We start from the raw sequence: 18760 nt of genomic DNA, 5'->3' as shown, positions 1-18760 counted from the left end.
GTAATTTTGCATCGCTTTATTCTGACAGTTATTACTTTATTTTTTCGCTGATGACGCTGTACCGTGGCTCGTTTTTTGTGGGACAAGATGACGTTTTCAGCGATACCATGTTTATTTATATCAGACTTTTTGATTGCATGTTATTCCACTTTTTGTTCGACGGTATAATGATAAAGCATTAAGTGTTTTTTGCCTTTTTATGGTGTTCACTAAAGGGGTTAACTAGTAGGACAGTTTTATAGGTCGGGTCATTACGGACACGGCGATACCAAATATGTGTACTTTTACTGTTTAGATTTTTTTTTCATTCAAGTATTTAGTTCATTCTATGTTTTACACTTTGTCCCACTATGGGACAATCATTTTTTGCAGGCTGATCGCTTCTATAGCATGCAAATGAAGCAACATCTGCATGCTATAGAAGCTGTCAGCGCTGCACTTACTGCACACTGACCGAAGAGACTTCCTGACGTGCACTGCACACAACAGGTAGTTTCTCAGCTCTGGTAACCTGGATGACGTCATGACGACATCGGGTTACCATGGCAGCAATCAAGTTGTACAGTGTTCGTCAGGTTGGCATACGCGACTAGTGCACGGTCAGTCAGGTTGGCATACATGAATTGTATCAGTACGAAAACGGAGATTAGACCTACCGGTAATGTTATTTCCAGGAGTCCATCCTGACAGCACCATGGGGGTTGACCTTTCATCCTTACAGGGACAGGAAATACACGAGAGGTTAAAAGGTCCCCTCCCACACCACACTCCAGTGATTTTCCAAGTACCACACCAGTATGGATGCAATTAAAATTTATTGAGATTTAGTACAAGCATATTGACACCAATACAAATCCTAGGGAGGGAACTACCAGTGCTGTCAGGATGGACTCCTGGAAATAACATTACCGGTAGGTCTAATCTCCGTTTTCCAGGACGTCCTATCCTGACAGCACCATGGGGAATACCAAAGTAGGAATTCGCTTAGGGTGGGACTACTGCTTGTAGCACTCTACGACCGAAGGTCGACTGGCTAGCTGTCAAAGTGTCCAACTTATAGTGTCTACAGAAGGTGTTCGGTGTAGACCAGGTGGCGGCCCTGCATATTTGATCTACTGAGGCCCCCGCCCTCTCTGCCCATGATGTCGCTATTGCCCTGGTGGAATGGGCCCTAAGTTCTACCGGTATAGGAAAACCTTCGGCCTCGTACACCGAGATGATAATTGTCTTAATCCACCTTGCCAGGGTCTGTGTAGCTGCGCTTTTACCCTTATTTTTACCGCCGTACTGGATAAATAGTTTTGTGTCCTGTCGCCAATCCCGGGTGACCTCTAGGTAGCGGAAGACTGCACGTCTAACATCCAGGGAATGGAACAGTTTTTCTTTATCATTTTTTGGGTCTGGACAAAATGAGGGTAGGATTATCTCCAGGTTTAGATTCTGCGGAGATGCTACTTTCGGGAGGAACCTCGGGTCTAACTTGAGCACTATGTGATCCTCAAAGATCTGAATGTAGGGGTTCTGGACTGAGAGGGCCTGGATCTCCCCTGAGCGCTTGGCTGAGGTGATCGCTACCAGAAATACGGTTTTTTGTGTGAGCTTTGCAATGTCTATCTCTGATATTGGCTCATAAGGGGGCCTACACACACACAGAGAGTTGAGGACTAGATTTAGGTCCCATGGGGGGACCGTCCTTCTTAATGTGGGTCTTAACCTCTTGTGTGGCTTTGGTAAATCGCACTATCCATGGATGGGAGGATAGGGAGAAATTGAAGAAAGTACTTAAGGCCGTTATCTGGACCTTGAGAGTGCTCGGGGTTAGGCCCTTATCAAATCCTGCCTGTAGGAAATCTAGGATTTGAGGGATATTGGGCCGAGACAGGTCTAAAGGGGCACTACCACTTTCTGAGCAGAACCTCTTCCAGATCTTACGATATATTGCCCGCGTGACAGGTTTACGGCTGGCCTGTAATGTAGAGATCACTTGGTCCGAGAGGCCACTGGACTTCAGGATGTCCCTCTCAGGATCCATGCTGCTAGTTGCAAGCTTCCTGGGTTTGGGTGTTGAACTGGGCCCTGGGCAAGTAGGTCCGACGACGTTGGTAGATGGAGTGGTCCCTTCTGAGCCATTTTCTTGAGGAGGGGAAACCAACTCCGCCGGGGCCAAAATGGTACGATTAGCATCACCCGAGCTCCCTCCTCCTGGATTTTCCTGAGAACCCTTAGTGTTATGGTGATAGGGGGGAACCCGTATAGTAGTCCCCCTCTCCAGCTCTGGTTCAGGGCATCGATCTCTTCCGGGTGGTCCGCTCGACGGAGGGAGTAGAACCTCTCCAGTTTGGCGTTTCTTCTTGTCGCAAAGAGGTCCAGTTGGGGTGTCCCGCAGCGACGGCACAAGTCTCTGAAGATTTCTTCTTTTAGCTCCCACTCGGTGGCCCGGACTTCTTGCCTGCTTAAGTAGTCGGCTATAATGTTTTGGGAGCCTTCCAGGTGTATTGCAGACAAGGAGCGGGTGTTTTCTGCCCAGGTGAGGATGCGAGCCGCTAGGTCCTGAAGCTTCCCGTGCCTTGGACCCCCTTGGTGGCGTAGGAAGGCCACTGTGGTCACGTTGTCCGACATGATCTTTATATGCTGGTTCTGTAGGCATGACTTGTTTCTCTTCAGCGTTTCGCAAACCGCTCGTAGTTCTCGGTAGTTTGAGGACTGTAAGCTGATGTTCTTGGGCCATGTTCCTTGCAGGTATCTTCCCTCTAGGTGAGCTCCCCATCCTTCTCTGCTGGCATCCGTGGTGATGGTCACACATGGAGATAGGATCCAAGGAACCCCCTGGCTGATATTTCTGTGGTTGGTCCACCACTTCAGGGATGATCTTAAAGCTGGAGACGGCCGGATCTTCTTGTCCAGTGAGGACTGTCGTCTGTCCCATCTTGACAGGATCTCCCTCTGCAGGATTCTTGTGTGGGCCTGGCTCCACATAACGCAGGGTATGCATGCGGTTAGGGTGCCCAGAATCTTCATCGCGGTCCTTATTGAAACCTGGTGCTGATCGAGTTGACGAACCTTGTCCATGATGGGCCTTTTCTTCTCTTCGGGTAAGAGTGAGATTCTTCTTCTGGAGTCCAACATGACCCCCAGGAATTTTTTCTGAGAACTGGGCCGAAGATCTGACTTTCCTCTGTTCAGGATCCAACCTAGGCTCTCGAGCCTGGAAATTACTGAAATGAGTTGTTCCTTCAACTCCTCCGCTGTACGGGATACCACTTAAAAGTCGTCTAAGTAAGGCACGATGATTATGCCCTCTTGTCTTAAATTGGCCACGATCTCGGCGACCAGTTTCGTAAAAACTCGAGATGCTGACGCCAAGCCGAACGGAAGGGCCTGGAACTGAAAGTGGTAGTATCTGCCGCCTTTCTTTAGGGCGAAACGTAGCAACCTCTGAGATTGAGGATGGATGGGCACGTGATAATACACACTTTTTAAGTCTATAGTGCACATGAAAGCGTTCTGGTCTATCAGCGGGATGGCGGTTTTCAGGGATTCCATTCGGAATCTCTTGTACCGAACCCATTGATTTAATGGTTTTAAATTTATGATGGTTTGGCTTTCTCCTGACGGTTTTTTTATCGTGAAGATAGTTGAATAGTGCCCCTGACATCTCTCCGCTTCTGGGACGGGAACCACTACCTCGGTCTTTAATAGATCTCCTATGTCAGCCCATATAGGATCTATCAGGGCTCTGGAACAGGGTTCTGTGACTACGAATCGTGCAGGGGGGTTTTGTGTAAACTCGAGGGAATAACCCTGGGAGATTGTATTGAGGACCCATGGGTTCTGGGAGATGAGACGCCCCCCTACTGGTATGGCGTCATTGCCTTCTGCTTCTGGAACTTTGCCCGGAACGAGACGCGGGAGCCCTACTTTTCCCCCCCTTCGAATATTCCCAGCGAGGAGATTTCCCCTTCCCTCTATATTCCTGCCTTTGGTAAGGACGGAATCTCTGAAAGGAAGACTGCTTTTTAGGTTTCTCCTCTGGAAACCCTTTTTTGTCGTCAGAGGCACTCTAGAATCTTATCTAAAGCTGGCCCAAATACTTTCCCCCCCCGAGAAGGGTATGGAACATAATTTATTTTTAGACTGGTAGTCCCCTGACCAGGTTTTCATCCATATGGCTCGACGGGCCGCGTTGGATAAAGAGTTATTCCTGGCCGCAAATCTCACAGATTCTGCCGAAGCATCCGCCAGGAAACCAGTTGCGATCTTTAATAGGGGAATGTTCTCAAGGATATCGCCCCTAGGGGCTTTTTCCTTTAATTGTTGTTCCATCTGGTCGATCCATAGATACATGGACCTAGCGACTGAAGTGGCGGCTATGTTTGCTTTCATCACCGCCGCTGAGGCCTCCCAAGCCCTTTTCAAGAGCACGTCGGCCTTTTTGTCCATGGGTTCTTTGAGACTGGAAGAGTCCTCAAAGGGAATTGAGGTCTTCCTCGACACCTTAGCCACCTGGGAATCGATTTTAGGCACCTCATCCCAAATGTTGATGTCTTCCGGTTTAAATGGAAGTCGCAGTTTAAAGTCTCGCGGCACAATCAGTCTTTTCTCGGCATCCTCCCATTCTTCCAGGATCATCGCCCGGATATGGTCATTGACTGGGAAGACCTGACGGACCTTGGCTCTTAGCCCCCCGAACATCGCGTCCTGGATGGATTGCTCTTTTGGGGCTTCCTCGATCTGCATCGTACTCCTCACTGCCCTGAGGAGCTCGTCCGTATTCTCTGATGTGAAGAGGTACTTTTTCCCTGTCTCTAGGGGGTTCAGAGGTGATCTCGCCTTCTTCCTCCGAGTCCGTACCCCGTATCTCCTCCTCTGAAGAGTGGTCGGACTCCCATCTTGGCCTTTTGGATTGGGACCGGTCGGCCGACTGCGTGGGTAGCCATGCAGAGACGGAGGCCTGGACCTCCTCTCTGACCACTGTGCGCATCTCCGTGAGGAACGTGGCCTGCTCTCCGCTGATGATCCGCAGGGTACAGTCCTCGCATAAGGGTTTCTTCCATGTGCTCGGGAGCTTGCTGGCACAGATGGGGCATTTGGGCTTGCTTGACCCCCTAGATGCTGCTGCTGCCGCCGGGGTCGGCGCCGACTTGTCCTAACAAAAGAACAGGAGACTGTTTTACTAACAGCTCCTGTCTTTGAACTCACAACCCACCCGGCCTCCTACTCACAGCCGCCGGGTCTGGCTCGCTCCTGCGTCCGTGTTCTCCGTCCATGATCCTGAAGGTGACAGGTCGCTCTGTACCGCTGCCCCCGCTTTCCCCCCCCGCTCTTATCCTACCTTGTCTTGCGCTGGAAACGCTTCTCCCGCCATGACGCTCTCTCCTGACGACGCAGGCCCAAACCGGAAGTCGTCATACCCGGCGACCGGAAGTGACGCGCCGTCGGCTCTCGCGGGAGTCGCGCTGGAGGGGGGGAGCGATACATCGTCCCGGAGCGACGCTCCACGGGACCGCAGGCGGGAAACCCCCCGTAGGGGGGTGCCGCGTGCACCGTCCGACTGGAGGAGTTGGCGGTTGGGACCCCGAACCTCCTGGCCCCGGTAAGTACTAACAGCTCCTGTGCTGCTCCCTGCCGCCGCCGCTGCGGTGCTCTCGTGCCTGTCCTTACAGGGACAGGAAAAACACTGGAGTGTGGTGTGGGAGGGGACCTTTTAACCTCTCGTGTATTTCCTGTCCCTGTAAGGATGAAAGGTCAACCCCCATGGTGCTGTCAGGATAGGACGTCCTGGAAATTAATTTAGTACTCCATGGAGGTGTGATAGTCTGAAGCATTCTTTAATACACAATCCAGATTTGTCGTTGCAGGTGTCGCATTGATGATTGGTGTCTTTGTGTACACCCCTTCTGTAACACATTCGGCACCTCTTTTGCGACCTTCCTTTTTTCGTGCTTTGAAGGACCTCCCCTGGGGAAATGTTGGCCTGGTACTGTACGAGCACCTTCAGTTCGGGACGTCCTGGGGCCCGCTTCTTCCTGACCTCCAAAGATTGGGACCTCCTTAAACTGAAGGTGCGACGTACTGGTCTGTCCTGCAAATTGCAATACCACAAAAGCGTTGTACACTGCCAGCTGTACAATGTGCATGGCCAGCTTCTTGTACCACACCTTGGCCTTTCTCACATAATCAGCGAGATCAACACCTCCATGTTCTTATTGTACACCAATACAACAGTCAAGTTTGCAGAACTGTCTAGAGGTACCTCATACAGTGCTGAGGGTGCTGCCATCACTGTGTATGGTGGCCAAGAAAAAAAACAAACATCCCTCTTGTCCTTATACTTGACCACCAGCATGTTGTCGCTATATTGGGCTCTGCTCTCACCCATTCTGAGCAGCTGCCCAATTAGCGTCTTAGGGAGGCCTCTCTGATGTTTGCGGACTGTACCACAGGCTGTGGAACCTCATGCAGAGTGGGACTTGAACAGTGGGATGCTAGTACAAAAATTATCTACATAGAGGTGATAACTTTGATCCAGCAGTGGGTGTACCAAATCCCGCACAATTTTCCTACTCACTTTCAGGATGGGGGGGCATTCAGGAGGTTCAATCCAGGAGTCCTTCCCTTCATAAACCCCAAACTTGTTGGTGTACCTTGAGGTACTCTCACACAGTTTGTACAACTTTATTCTTACCTGGCCCTCATACTGGGCTGGTATTGCCAGAATTTGAGCCTCTCCTTGAAATGTACATGGGACTAATCCACACAGATGTCACTTTAGGGCATGTGTTATGAATGGGTCACCGAGGAGGAAAAAATAAACAAGCTAAGTCTCAGAAAACCAGAGAAGTTGGTAACTATGCAGATTGCAGATCCCTGAACTTAACCGCACAACTAGCAGCAGTCGTGGAGCGTTCCTACGATGGTCCTAGACGCCTCGTCACAACCGGAGAGCTACATAAGCCTAAAGCAGGAAAAGAGGAAAACTAACTGCCCCAGAGCAGACCCCAAAGGAAAGACAGCCCCCCACATGTATTGACGGTGAAACAAGATGAAAATACAAACAAAGGCAGGAAAGTAGGCTGAGCAAACGATGGGGCCCGGCTAACTAAACAGGACAGGAAAGGAAAGACACTGTCTGCAATCTGCCAAATAAAAAACTACAAAAATATTGTCCAACACTTCTGATAACAAAATTAACCCTGAAGTCACTAGACTTCTAAACCTATATCAGCACTCTGAAATATTCTGAGACAGAGCAAAAAGAGGCCAATCCAATAAGGGACAAAAAGCAGCTTTGAAAAGACGGTCAAAGCTGGGGTCACCTCAGGGAGGCCGTTGTGCATTATTATTATAATGCAGACATTTTTGGATGGACTTAAAAAAAAAAAAAACGTAGGGGTCATGACAATGGCCTCTGGAGGAAGAGAATGAGGAGAAAAAATAAAGGAAGGTGGTATCCTCAATGTCTAAAAAAAAAAGCAGCAACCGGAGGCCGGTCAATGATGTGTGTGGGACGGACACATGGATATGGTGCCAAGGGGTGGGGGGGTAGAAAAATGCACAGAGACAGAAAAAAAGTCCATGCCAAAAACGAGCGCTGTTGCTAATCAGTGGTGTTGGTTGGTGAGTGTTGCAAGGGCAGGGCGGGTGGGGGAAAATAGTCAGTGAAAATAAAGTTGCGGAAAACAGTGAGCACGAGTGCGGATCAGCAATTTGACTTACACATCAACGCTCGGCGGCTGCTGGACATGCACACATGGAGGTGGTGCGAAGGGGATGGAGAAAAATAGACAGGGACTAAAAATAAGTCCTGGATACCAGCGAGAATGGCCGTTGATCAGTGCTCAGCAGCTGCAAGACACACGAAAAAAAAACCTGCCAAAAATAAGACGATCAAGTACTCATCAGCGCTCGGCAACGGGTGGGGGGGGGGTTGTAGGGCGGGGTGAAGTGGGCAAAAAGGGGGGAGTGGGGTGGATGAGGAGAGATCAGGAGCTCTTCTTATTTCTTCAGCAGAAACGCCGATGATCAGGCAGCAGCAGGATCTGGGATGTCAGAGGCTTCTGTAGAACCACAGAGCCCAGCACAGCGCACAGACGGACAGAGTGACTGCCCTGTATAAATCCGAAGCTAGAAGGCGTAATTACAGGGCGGTGACTTGCAAGTCTGTGTGCCCCAACTGGTGTGATCTATGTCATTGATCGCACCAGTCAAAGCTGGCCCTGGTGATCCTGGCATGGCCAAGCACCAGCCTATGATCACTGCTCTTACCACCGATCCTAGGCTGGACAACAGTGTTTCAGGCAATCAGAATTGAACAGCCAATCACAGAGATCATAGCGATTTATATCACAAAAAGAAAATATCGACCCCTTAACGACCAGGGGTATTTTTGGTTTTGCATTTTCATTTTTCCCTCCCCTTCTTTCCAGAGCCATAACTTTTTTTATTTTTCCATCAATATGGCCATGTGAGGGCTTGCTTTTTTGCGGGACGAGTTGTACTTTTGAACGACACCATTGGAAAAAAATTTCAAGTGCGGTGAAATTGTAAAAAAAAGTCCAATCCCACACTTGGTTTTTGCTTGGCTTGCTAGGTTCACTAAATGCTAAAACTGACCTGCCATTATGACTCTCTAGGTCATTACGAGTTCATAGACACCAAACGTGTCTAGGTTCTTTTTTATCCAAGTGTTGAAAAAAATTTTCCAAAGTTTGTTAGACAAAAAAAAATAGCACCATTTTCCGAGACCCGTAGCGTCTCCATTTTTCATGATCTGGGGTTGGGTGAGGGCTTATTTTTTTGCGTGCTGGGCTGACGTTTTTAATGATACCACTTTTATGCAGATATGTTCTTTTGATCGCCCGTTATTGCATTTTAATGCAATGTCACAGTGACCAAAAAACCCCCCGCAATTCTGGCGTTATGATTTGTTTTCCCGCTAAGCCATTTAGCGATCGGGTTAATTTTTTTTTACTGATAGATCGGGAGATTCTGAATGCGGTGATACCTAATATGTGTGTTACATTTTTTTAATTTTATTTTGAATGGGGTGAAAGGGGTGTGATTTAAACTTTATTTTTTTTTAAACATTTTTTTTTTTTTTTTTAATTTTGGCATGCTTCAATAGTCTCCATGGGAGCATAGAAGCATCCCATACTTATTGGCTCGACTGGCCCGATCACGTGACGGGGGTCAGCGATGCGCGCATTTCCGGCTGCACAGCCGGAAGCACCAGTTAAATGCTGCTGTCAGTGTCTGACAGCGTTTAACAGGTTAATAGGCGCAGGTGGATCGCGATTCCACCTGCGCCTATTGCGGGCACATGTCAGCTGTTCAAAACAGCTGATATGCCCCGGCTTTGATGCGGGATCATCGCCGGAGCGCTCATCAGAGCAGGGGAGACGTCCAATGATGGGCTTTGACGTTAAGGGGTTAATCCAATACACATGTATTAAGTAAAAAAATACCCATATTTTGGTATCGCTGCATCTGGAAAGACCCCGACCTATAAGATTGTCAAATTAGTTACCCCTTCAGTGAACACCATTAGAAAAAAAAATGTCAAAAAACAATGCTTTTTCTTTACACCGTTGAAAAAAAACCAAAAAAAAAAACCGCATCACTGAAAAAATAGTCTTGTCATTCAAAAAAGCCACCATATAGTGGATAAAAAAAGCTATAGCTCTCCGAAGGGTGATGCAAAAACAATTTTTTTACTTTATGTAAAATTGTTTTATTGTGTAAAAGCGGCAGTACATTAAAAAAAAAAAAAAAAAAAAAAAAAAGATATACCTGCGGTTTCGCTGTAGTCGTAGTGAGCTGAAGAGTAAAGCTGCCTTATCAATTTCACCTTCAGGTCAATGGCATTAAAAAAAAAAAATCCTGAATTGCTGGTTTTTGTTCAAAAATTTGAACAGAAAGCGATTAAAAAAAAAAAAAAAAAAAAAAGTCATGAGCCTGAATATGGTACCAATAAAAAGATCAACTCGTCTCACAAAAAACAAGCCATAACATGACTGTCGGCCGAAATATGGAAAAATTATAGGTCTTAAAATATGAGGATGTAAAAAAAAAAAAAAAAAAAGTATTGTTTACTGTGTGACAGCAGTCAAACTTAAAAACCTGAAATAAATCTTGTATTGCTGTAATTGCACCGACCTGAAGAATAAAGTCGACTAAACATTTATAAGGCACAAGGAACGTCATAAAAAATAAATAAATCCAATTCTTCACCGTCTGTTGATTTGTTCAGTCTGCCTCCCAAAGATCGCCGTAAGGCTCGGCGCACATTTATCTTGTGTTGTGAGCTGAACGCTTAAGCCCCCTTCACACATAGCGAGATAACTAGCGATTTCGCTAAAGCGTCACAGATTTTGTGACGCAGCAGCGATCTCGCTACATGTGACACTTACCTCAGACGATCGCGCGACATCGTCCTGGGCCATTTCTCGTCGTCGGCTTCCTGCTGGCGCCGACGAGGGACTCCATGGATGCAGGCGGAAGACGTCACCCTCGCTGCGTGTGACAGGTGACGACCGCCGCTGCATCGCTAGTGAGATCTGCCTGTGTGGCACCTCACTAGCGACCATTTAGCGATGCACCAGTGATTCTGACCGGGTCGTATCGTTGTCGGGATCGCTGTGGCATCGCTAAATGTAACGGGACCTTTACACCGGGGTTTCTGTGTAAATCTCTGAATTACGTGATTCAGACGGAATCCCCGGGGACGTTTCCCTATAATGAGGCAGATGGAGGCACTGTGGACGCCATAGCACCTGTGATCCAGCGGTGTCCGTCATTTTAGGCGAGCATAAAAGTGCTGTCTGCCAGTTTTGTGCACTTCCGAAAAGGACAGCGTACTGCTCACTACAACGGCAGCTTGCAATTTTCACTCAACATCCACTGCTGCCTGTTTCTGGAAAACACCCATAGAGTGTTCCCAAAGGGGTATCATTTCCAAAATGGGGTCACTTGAGGAGGATTCTGCTCTTCTAGCAGTTAGGGGCTCTGTATATGGAGTCCCCAAACTATTGTACGGTAATTTGCTCTCCAAGACTGGACTGGGGACTTTTTCTGTATTACAGTATGCTGTAACAAAGGCCCTAATGGTGGTGTCTGTACTTTATACAGGAAATTCTTGGTGACAGTTCCCTTAAAGTCCCACACAACCTCTTTAATGAAGCGGACTCCATCATACTCCCTCATCAAGGCCAGAATGAACATTGCCAGTCCTGGATGAAGCAGGGCAGTGGTGACTGCAGACCTCTGTCCCAAGCCTGGCCATCTCAGCTCTGAAGGATCTTCCCACTTAGGCTGGGTTCACACCTAGCGGAACTCTCGCGGAAATTACAGCGAGAGTTCTGGAATTCCATTCCGCGGGAAAATCGCATTTTAAATTCCCGCGATTTTCCCACGGAAAAGCTAGCGTTTTGCAAGCGTAATTAGCTTGCTGAATTCCTAGCATTTTCCAAGCGATCTGGAGCATCGCTTGGAGAACTGATTGACAGGTTGGTCACACTCGTCAAACACAGTGTTTGACAAGTGTGACCAGCTCTTTACTATTGAGGCCGCCTATGCAGCATCAGTAGTAAAAGATAAAATGTAAATAATAAAAAAAAATATATATTGTTATTCTCACCTTCCAACGTCCTGCGCAGCCTTCCCGCCTCTCTCCACGCTCCCGGTCCAAGTAATCCTTTGCGACAATTACCGCGATGACGTCCGTTCCCGCAGGATCGCGACATCTCGCTGTCATTCACGATGACGTCGCGCGAATGACCGCGTGACTTCACAATCCCGCGAGATCGGACGTCATCGCTCGCAAAGGCTTACTGGGACCGGGAGCGCAGTGGAGAGAGGCAAGAAGGCTGCGCAGGACGTCGGGAGGCGAGAATAACATTATTTTTTATTTTAAATTCGATTTTTTACAGGGATATGGTACCCAAAGCCCGGAGGACAGTCTCCTCTCCTCCAGACCGTGGGTACCATCCGCAAATGCTCTGCTTACTTTTCGCATGGTGTGCACAGCCACATGCGGAAAGTAAGCAGAACAATGCATTCCTATGGGTACGGGATCGCCGCAATTCCGCAAAATTAATGAGCATGCTGCGGTTTTTTACAGCGAAGCGATTCCGCCATGGTAAAAACCGCAGCATTAGCTCAGCATTGCGGAATCCCATAGGAATGCATGGGATGCTTATTTTTCGCGGTTAAAGCCGCCGTGAAAAAAACGCCACGTGTGAACTCAGCCTTTACAATAGTGCTGCCCAGAAATCCCCAGGCCGGCTTCTCACTGTGACTGCCACCCCCAGCAGCCCCGGTACACGGACATCCCCGCCCCGACCAACCTTCACTTTGATCAGCATGCTGGCGGCGTCTGTGTCCCTCACAGCAGAGCAGACGGGCCTCCCGCTATTCACTTCCGGTGCCGAAAGTCAGCTGACAGGAAGTAGCTGGTGGCAGATGCGTGACGTCACGTCCCTCGCTCCCCGCTTGCTAGGTGTATATAGACCAGTAGGTGTGTATGATGGCTCCGTTCCTTGTCTTCTTCTTCTCTCTGCCGCCATCTTTCGTGCCTGCCATTGCTGACATTAGGCTGTTCGCCTCCTCACTGTTGCTTTTCCTGTCATTCACTCTCTTCATATAAAGCGCTTTTTTTTCTGCCCCGTGCGACCCTTTCTGTTGGCTGGTCTCTATAGTGACCTTCATATACGTCACTGGACTGCACTTATGTCTCTCATTGCATTGCGAACTACAGCTCCCAGCATGCCACAATGTGATTCTTCATAGAAGACCGATAAATTCCTGGGAATGCATTGTGCATGCACTTGTGGGGGGTGTACTCTTTTATTCTGTATAAGTAGCAGGGCTGTGATTGGCCGATCTCGCTGTTACATCATCGTATAAGACTACACCGATGCATTGTGAGTGCTCAAACTGTGACATGGTGTCCAGAAAATCCCCTTCGAGGGGCTTACCGACTGTAACTTTATGCACTTTTTTTATTACTGCATATGTCATGTCTACATAATTCATTTATTTGAGGTTATCCTGAAATTCATAAAAAAAAAAAAAATCTGTTTGAAAATGGTTCCCTACTTTTCAGAAACAACAACAGAGCAATTTACGCTGATGAGTGCGAGCCCTTAATGACCGCCAATACGTCTTTTAACTGATCTGAGACATAAGAGAATAGCATCCCCATACAGGTGACAATCAAAGAGCTGTTGACTGTACACTATAGCTGACAACTTGCTGCATCAGTGATGGTCATTTTTGGCGTCGTCCAAATCTGTTTAACCCCTTAAGGCCCCGTCACACTAAGCGATCTTGGTAGCGAGATCGCTGCTGAGTCACAACTTTTGTGACGTAACAGCGATCTCACCAGCGAGATCGCTGTGTGTGACAGCGATCAGCGAGCGGCCCCCCTGCCGGTATCGCTGATCGCTGGAAGAAACCTCTGGACATTTCTTTGGTCGCTGGTCTCCCGCTGGCAAGCATGCATCGCTGTGTGTGACAGGCGGGAGACCAGCGATCAGGTGTAAAAAAAAATAAAAAATATAGTTAAGGCCCCGTCACACTAAGCGACTTATCAGCGATCCCGACACCGATATCAAGGTGTCAGGATCGCTAGTAAGTCGCTATGTGATCGCTGGTGAGCTGTCACACAGACAGCTTCACCAGCGATCAGAACAGCGATGCCGAGCGCCCGGCATCGCTGGCCATCCCTGTAAAAAATAGAATCAAAATAAAAAAATATAGTTATTCTCACCTTCCGACGTCCCGTTCAGCCATCCCGCCTCTCTCCACACTCCGGTCCCAGTGATCCTTTGCGAGAATGACCGCGAGATGTCACGGTCTCGAGGGATAACAAAGTCTCGCGGTCATTCGTGCAAAGGATCACTGGGACCGGAGCGCGGAGAGAGGCAGGATGGCTGAACGGGACGTCAGAAGGTGAGAATAACTATATTTTTTATTTTGATTCTATTTTTTACAGGGATGGCCAGCGATGCCGGGCGCTCGGCATCGCTGTTCTGATCGCTGGTGAAGCTGTCTGTGTGACAGCTCACCAGCGATCACATAGCGACTTACTAGCGATCCTGACACCTTGATATTATTTTTTTTATTATTTTTTACACCTGATCGCTGGTCTCCCGCTGTCACACACAGCGATGCGTGCTGGCCAGCGGGAGACCAGCGACCAAAGAAATGTCCAGAGGTTTCTTCCAGCGATCAGCGATACCGGCAGGGGGGCTGATCGCTGTCACACACAGCGATCTCGCTGGTGAGATCGCTGTTACTTCACAAAAGTTGTGACTCAGCAGCGATCTCGCTACCGAGATCGCTTAGTGTGACGGGGCCTTTATTCTCACCTTCCGACGTCCCGTTCAGCCATCCTGCCTCTCTCCACGCTCCGGTCCCAGTGATCCTTTGCACGAATGACTGCGAGACTTTGTTATCCCTCGAGACCGTGACATCTCGCGGTCATTCTCGCAAAGGATCACTGGGACCGGAGCGTGGAGAGAGGCGGGATGGCTGAACGGGACGTCGGAAGGTGAGAATAACTATATTTTTTATTTTGATTCTATTTTTTACAGGGATGGCCAGCGATGCCGGGCGCTCGGCATCGCTGTGCTGATCGCTGGTGAAGCTGTCTGTGTGACAGCTCACCAGCGATCACATAGCGACTTACTGGCGATCCTGACACCTTGATATTGGTGTCGGGATCGCTGGTAAGTCGCTTAGTGTGACGGGGCCTTTAGATGCTGCTGTCAATAATGAGTATATCATATAAATGGTTAAAAGAGTGTGGGGGCTTCCTCTTTATCCCTATCAGCACCTTGAGATCATGATTGTGTAGTTCTGAGGTTTGCCATGGCAATTCAAATAGCGGCCTTAAGCCCCCGTTACACACTGCGATATCGCTAGCAATATCGCTGTAAAGTCACCGATTTTGTGACTTTGCAGCGATATTGCTAGCGATATCGCTGCATGTGATACTTACCTCCGACCGGTTCCCCCGCTGGTTATCGCTGATCGCACGAGAAGCTGCTGGATCATTCCTCGTCGGTCACTTCCTGCGGCGCTTCCTGCTGTGACGACGAGCGACGCGTGGAGCCGGGCGGGAGGACGCAGGATCGCCCCGTCTGACAGGTAAGTAGCGACCCCCCGTCCCCAGCGATGTCGCTGGTGAGATCTGCCTGAGTGGCAGCTCACTAGCGACCACCTAGCGATGCACCAGCGATCCTGACCGCGTCATATCGCTGGTCGGGATCGCTGGTCCATCGCTAGGTGTAACGGTACCCTTAGAGTCTGCCGGCTACAGTGGCCTGTTCAGAATTTACTGACATTTAGGTGGTAAAAATAAACATTTTCATTTCTATCATGCCACTTTGTATTAATTCCTGAAAAGCACCTGAAGGGTTAATAAACTACCTGACTGCAGTTTTCAGAATGTCAGGGGGTGCTGTTTTTAAAATGGTATCACAGTTGGGGGTTTTCCAATAGGTAGGACCCTCAAAGTCACTGCAAACCTGGATAGGTCCCTAAAAAAAATAATTTTGTAAATTTCCATGCAAAAATGAAAAATTGCTGCTACATTTTTAAACCTCCTAAAATGCTAACAAAATAAAATAACATTTTACAAATGATGCTGCTATAAAGCAGACATGTGATAAATGTTATTTATTAATGTTTTGCTATGGTATGACTATTTGAATTAATAATCATTCAAACTTGGAAAATTGCAAATTTTTTTACATTTTTGTCAAATTTCTGATATTTTTTTTATAAGCAAACACAAAACATATCAATCTAAAATTACTATTATCATAAAATATAATTTGTCACCAAAAAACAGTCTCAAAATCACTGGAATTTGTTGACGCGTTCCAGAGTTATTACCACATAAAGTGACACTGGTCAGATTTTTAAAATTTGGCTCTGTCACTAAGGGGTTAAAGGGGTTCTCCAAGAATGTAATGAAAAGCACCCATCACATAATTCGAACAACATCCTGTCTGCAGTCTAAAGACAAGCAGCTCCCGAGACCTGTGTTTCAATTGACAGGAGTATTATTTGCACACATACCAGAGCTGTCTGAGAAGTGTGTGACAGGAGAAGAAATATATATTTTTCTCGGTTTACTAAGCGAGCACAATTTTTTTCCAGCCTTATTTCTCCCTGCTGAGTCAGAAGAAGATCTATTTTTTCTCCTGTCATGCACTTTTCTAGTAGCTTTGGTCCATGTGCTCACAGTACAGCTATTGTCAGTTGACACACAGGTCTCAGGTCTGAGCTGTGTTTATTCAGACTGCAGCCCTTCCTGGCATTTCGCTAGAACAGGTTGCTGTTTGAAGTATGTGATGACGTCCATTCAATTATGTTCTTGGAGAGCCCCTATCCTATGAACAATCCCAATTTGATTTTAATGTCCACACATAACCTTTAAATTTTTTCATGTTACTTTTCCGAGCGCTTGTTTATTATAGAATGAGTTGTATTTTTCAGTGGCACCATTTTGGAGTACATACAACTTATTGTCTAACTTTGATTAACTCTTTATGGAAAGAAATAGAAAAAAACAATTCAGTTGTTTTTTCACATTTTAAATTTTACGCTTTTCGTATACTGCGTATATAAAGTGTTGACTTTATTTTGTGGGTCAGCGTGATTATTGCGATACCAAATTTATATAGTTTTATTTATGTTTTATTACTTTTGTACAATCAATACTCTGCTTAAAAAAATGTGTTTTTTTGTGCCGCTATATTCTGAGAATCGTAAGATTAATTTTTTTGTGTGACAAGATGTAGTCTTCATTGCTCCCAATTCGGGGTACATAGAACTTTTTGATCACATTTTATTCCACCTTTTAGGAGGTGAAACAAACCAAAACAGCAGTAATTCTGGATCTGGATTATTATTTTTTAATCACAACTAACCATTCTGTATAATTAAATTGCCATTTTGTCTGTAGGTATGGTAATGAGATTACGAAATTAATTTCGTTTTTTTGTGTTTAACGTATTTTGCTTATAAAGACCCCCACTTTTTTAAAAAAGTATTTTTTTGGTCACCATTTTCTGAAACATAACTTTTTTATCTTAACATGTGGGATTTTGTTTTTCAGGACAAGCTGTAGTTTTCACTAGTACAATTTTTGAATACATTAAGATTTGTAAAGGTTTTGTCCGGCACCTAAAATGTCCTTTCTAAATTTCTATCTTCCTACCTCATCACTTTTTGTAATGATTATAAAATACCCTACACTTCTCCCTATCCTGCTAATCCATAAATGTGTTTTTTCCTTGTCGCTTCCTGTGACGTTTTATTTGAGAATAGTCGCAAACTGGACGTCACAGGAAGCTGGGGCTGCACTCACTTCTCTGCACCGTCTATCTTTAGACTCTTTGAACAGGACGTCATCACGGGGCAACTCTGCAGTTACCGCAGTTTCTTGCATTGCACCCCTCTCAAGATGTCTTGGATTCATGGTGGTAGATACTGCGGGAGAGGTGAGTGCAGTGCTGGCCCTCTGCTATTACCTACACTTCCACATTTTCTAATTGTGAAACAAGACGAAATCAGGGGGGCAGAGATGGAAGCTGTGTGTGGCGTCAGCACCGCCCCACAGCTTCTGTCACTGCCCTGCTTCAATATTTTTGAGTTTCTGCTCAAAAAACTCAAAACAAATACTCAGTGTGCACATACCCAAAGGAAGTATGTGGACAGAGAATTTTTTTGAAGAGAATTTCGGAGCAGGTCCGCTCCAAAAAGTTTGAAAGTCTCTTCCTATTTATTTCTATTGTAAAATCACTTTCCTATTCACATGATCAGTCTTTTCAGCGTTTTTTTGTTTGTTCGGGTTTTGAAAAATGCCTGGTGGGAGAAAAGAAAGCCAGTGTCACTTGTTTAAAGTGTGTTCTGATCAAATCCGCTCCAAACTAGGTAGTGTGCAATCAGAAGGCTGCAAAAAAGCTTCTGGGGAAAAACTCTTCAGTGAACTCTTTAGGGCATGTGCACGCGATATGTTTAATTCGACAGCGATGGAGCCGGAATTTTCTTTCAGGAACAAGCCGGCGGCCTTATTCTTGAGACGCTACGCCAGGGTTTTTGTTCTTTGCCTCTGTCTTCTATTATAGAGAGCAGACAGCTTCCAAGCTGCCCACTGATGAATGAACATGTTACTATTTTTGCGCTCCAGGGTTTCTGAACCCTAAAGCTGTCAAAAGAAGTAACATAGCATAGAACATTTGCACAGCAAAATGCTTGACATTGCTGTGCATTATGTCCCTATTATGTGGCATTTTATATTGCCATTTTTACAAGCGGATTCCTGGCAGAATCCAACTGAAAAAGATGGAGAGTGCACATAGCCAGGAAATGAAAAAACATTCCACGAAAAAACACTTTAGCGTTTCCAGAAGTGGTTTTCAAAAGAAAATACGATTTCGACCTCCATAAAAACTTCTTGTGCATATACCCTTAGGTCCACTCCTAGAAAAAGAACTCACAAAACATTAAAAAAAAATCTTCCAATTTGTTTTTATAGAAAATATGGATGCGTTGTTCATATGTTCAGGCTTCTGAGCATCTTTGAAATGCTTCAGGCATTCAATATCGCCAAGTGTTTAAAAGAAGTGACACATACATTCTTCAGGCGTTTATGCTAGCAAGGTGCTCAATACTTTACAACAAAAGTCTGAAGGCTAAAAAAAAATGGTCTGGAAGATGCATTTAAATCCGTGCTCAATGGATTTCA

At 46.5% G+C, this 18760-nt stretch overlaps 2 protein-coding genes across 2 annotated transcripts in view; one reads left to right on the top strand and one right to left on the bottom strand.

Moving 5' to 3' along the window:
• NEDD8 (NEDD8 ubiquitin like modifier) overlaps positions 1–12484 on the bottom strand; it is a 44875-nt gene extending 32391 nt beyond the window's left edge. Inside the window, exon 1 of the mRNA XM_073575355.1 lies at positions 12345–12484. Coding sequence (XP_073431456.1) covers positions 12345–12362 — 18 coding nt within the window. The 5' untranslated portion in view covers positions 12363–12484. The remainder of the gene's footprint in view (positions 1–12344) is intronic.
• Positions 12378–18760, top strand: part of LOC141089074 (GMP reductase 2) — a 30798-nt gene continuing 24415 nt past the window's right edge. The window contains exon 1 of the mRNA XM_073575354.1: positions 12378–12514. The gene's annotated coding sequence lies outside the window, so the exon portion shown is untranslated. The remainder of the gene's footprint in view (positions 12515–18760) is intronic.

The sequence above is a fragment of the Dendrobates tinctorius genome, unplaced genomic scaffold, assembly GCF_039654945.1.
Source record: "Dendrobates tinctorius isolate UK_male_01 unplaced genomic scaffold, ASM3965494v1 ptg000044l, whole genome shotgun sequence".
Taxonomy (NCBI): domain Eukaryota; kingdom Metazoa; phylum Chordata; class Amphibia; order Anura; family Dendrobatidae; genus Dendrobates; species Dendrobates tinctorius.
Note: the sequence above shows the minus strand (reverse complement) of the source record. Positions and strands in the feature narration are given on the sequence as shown.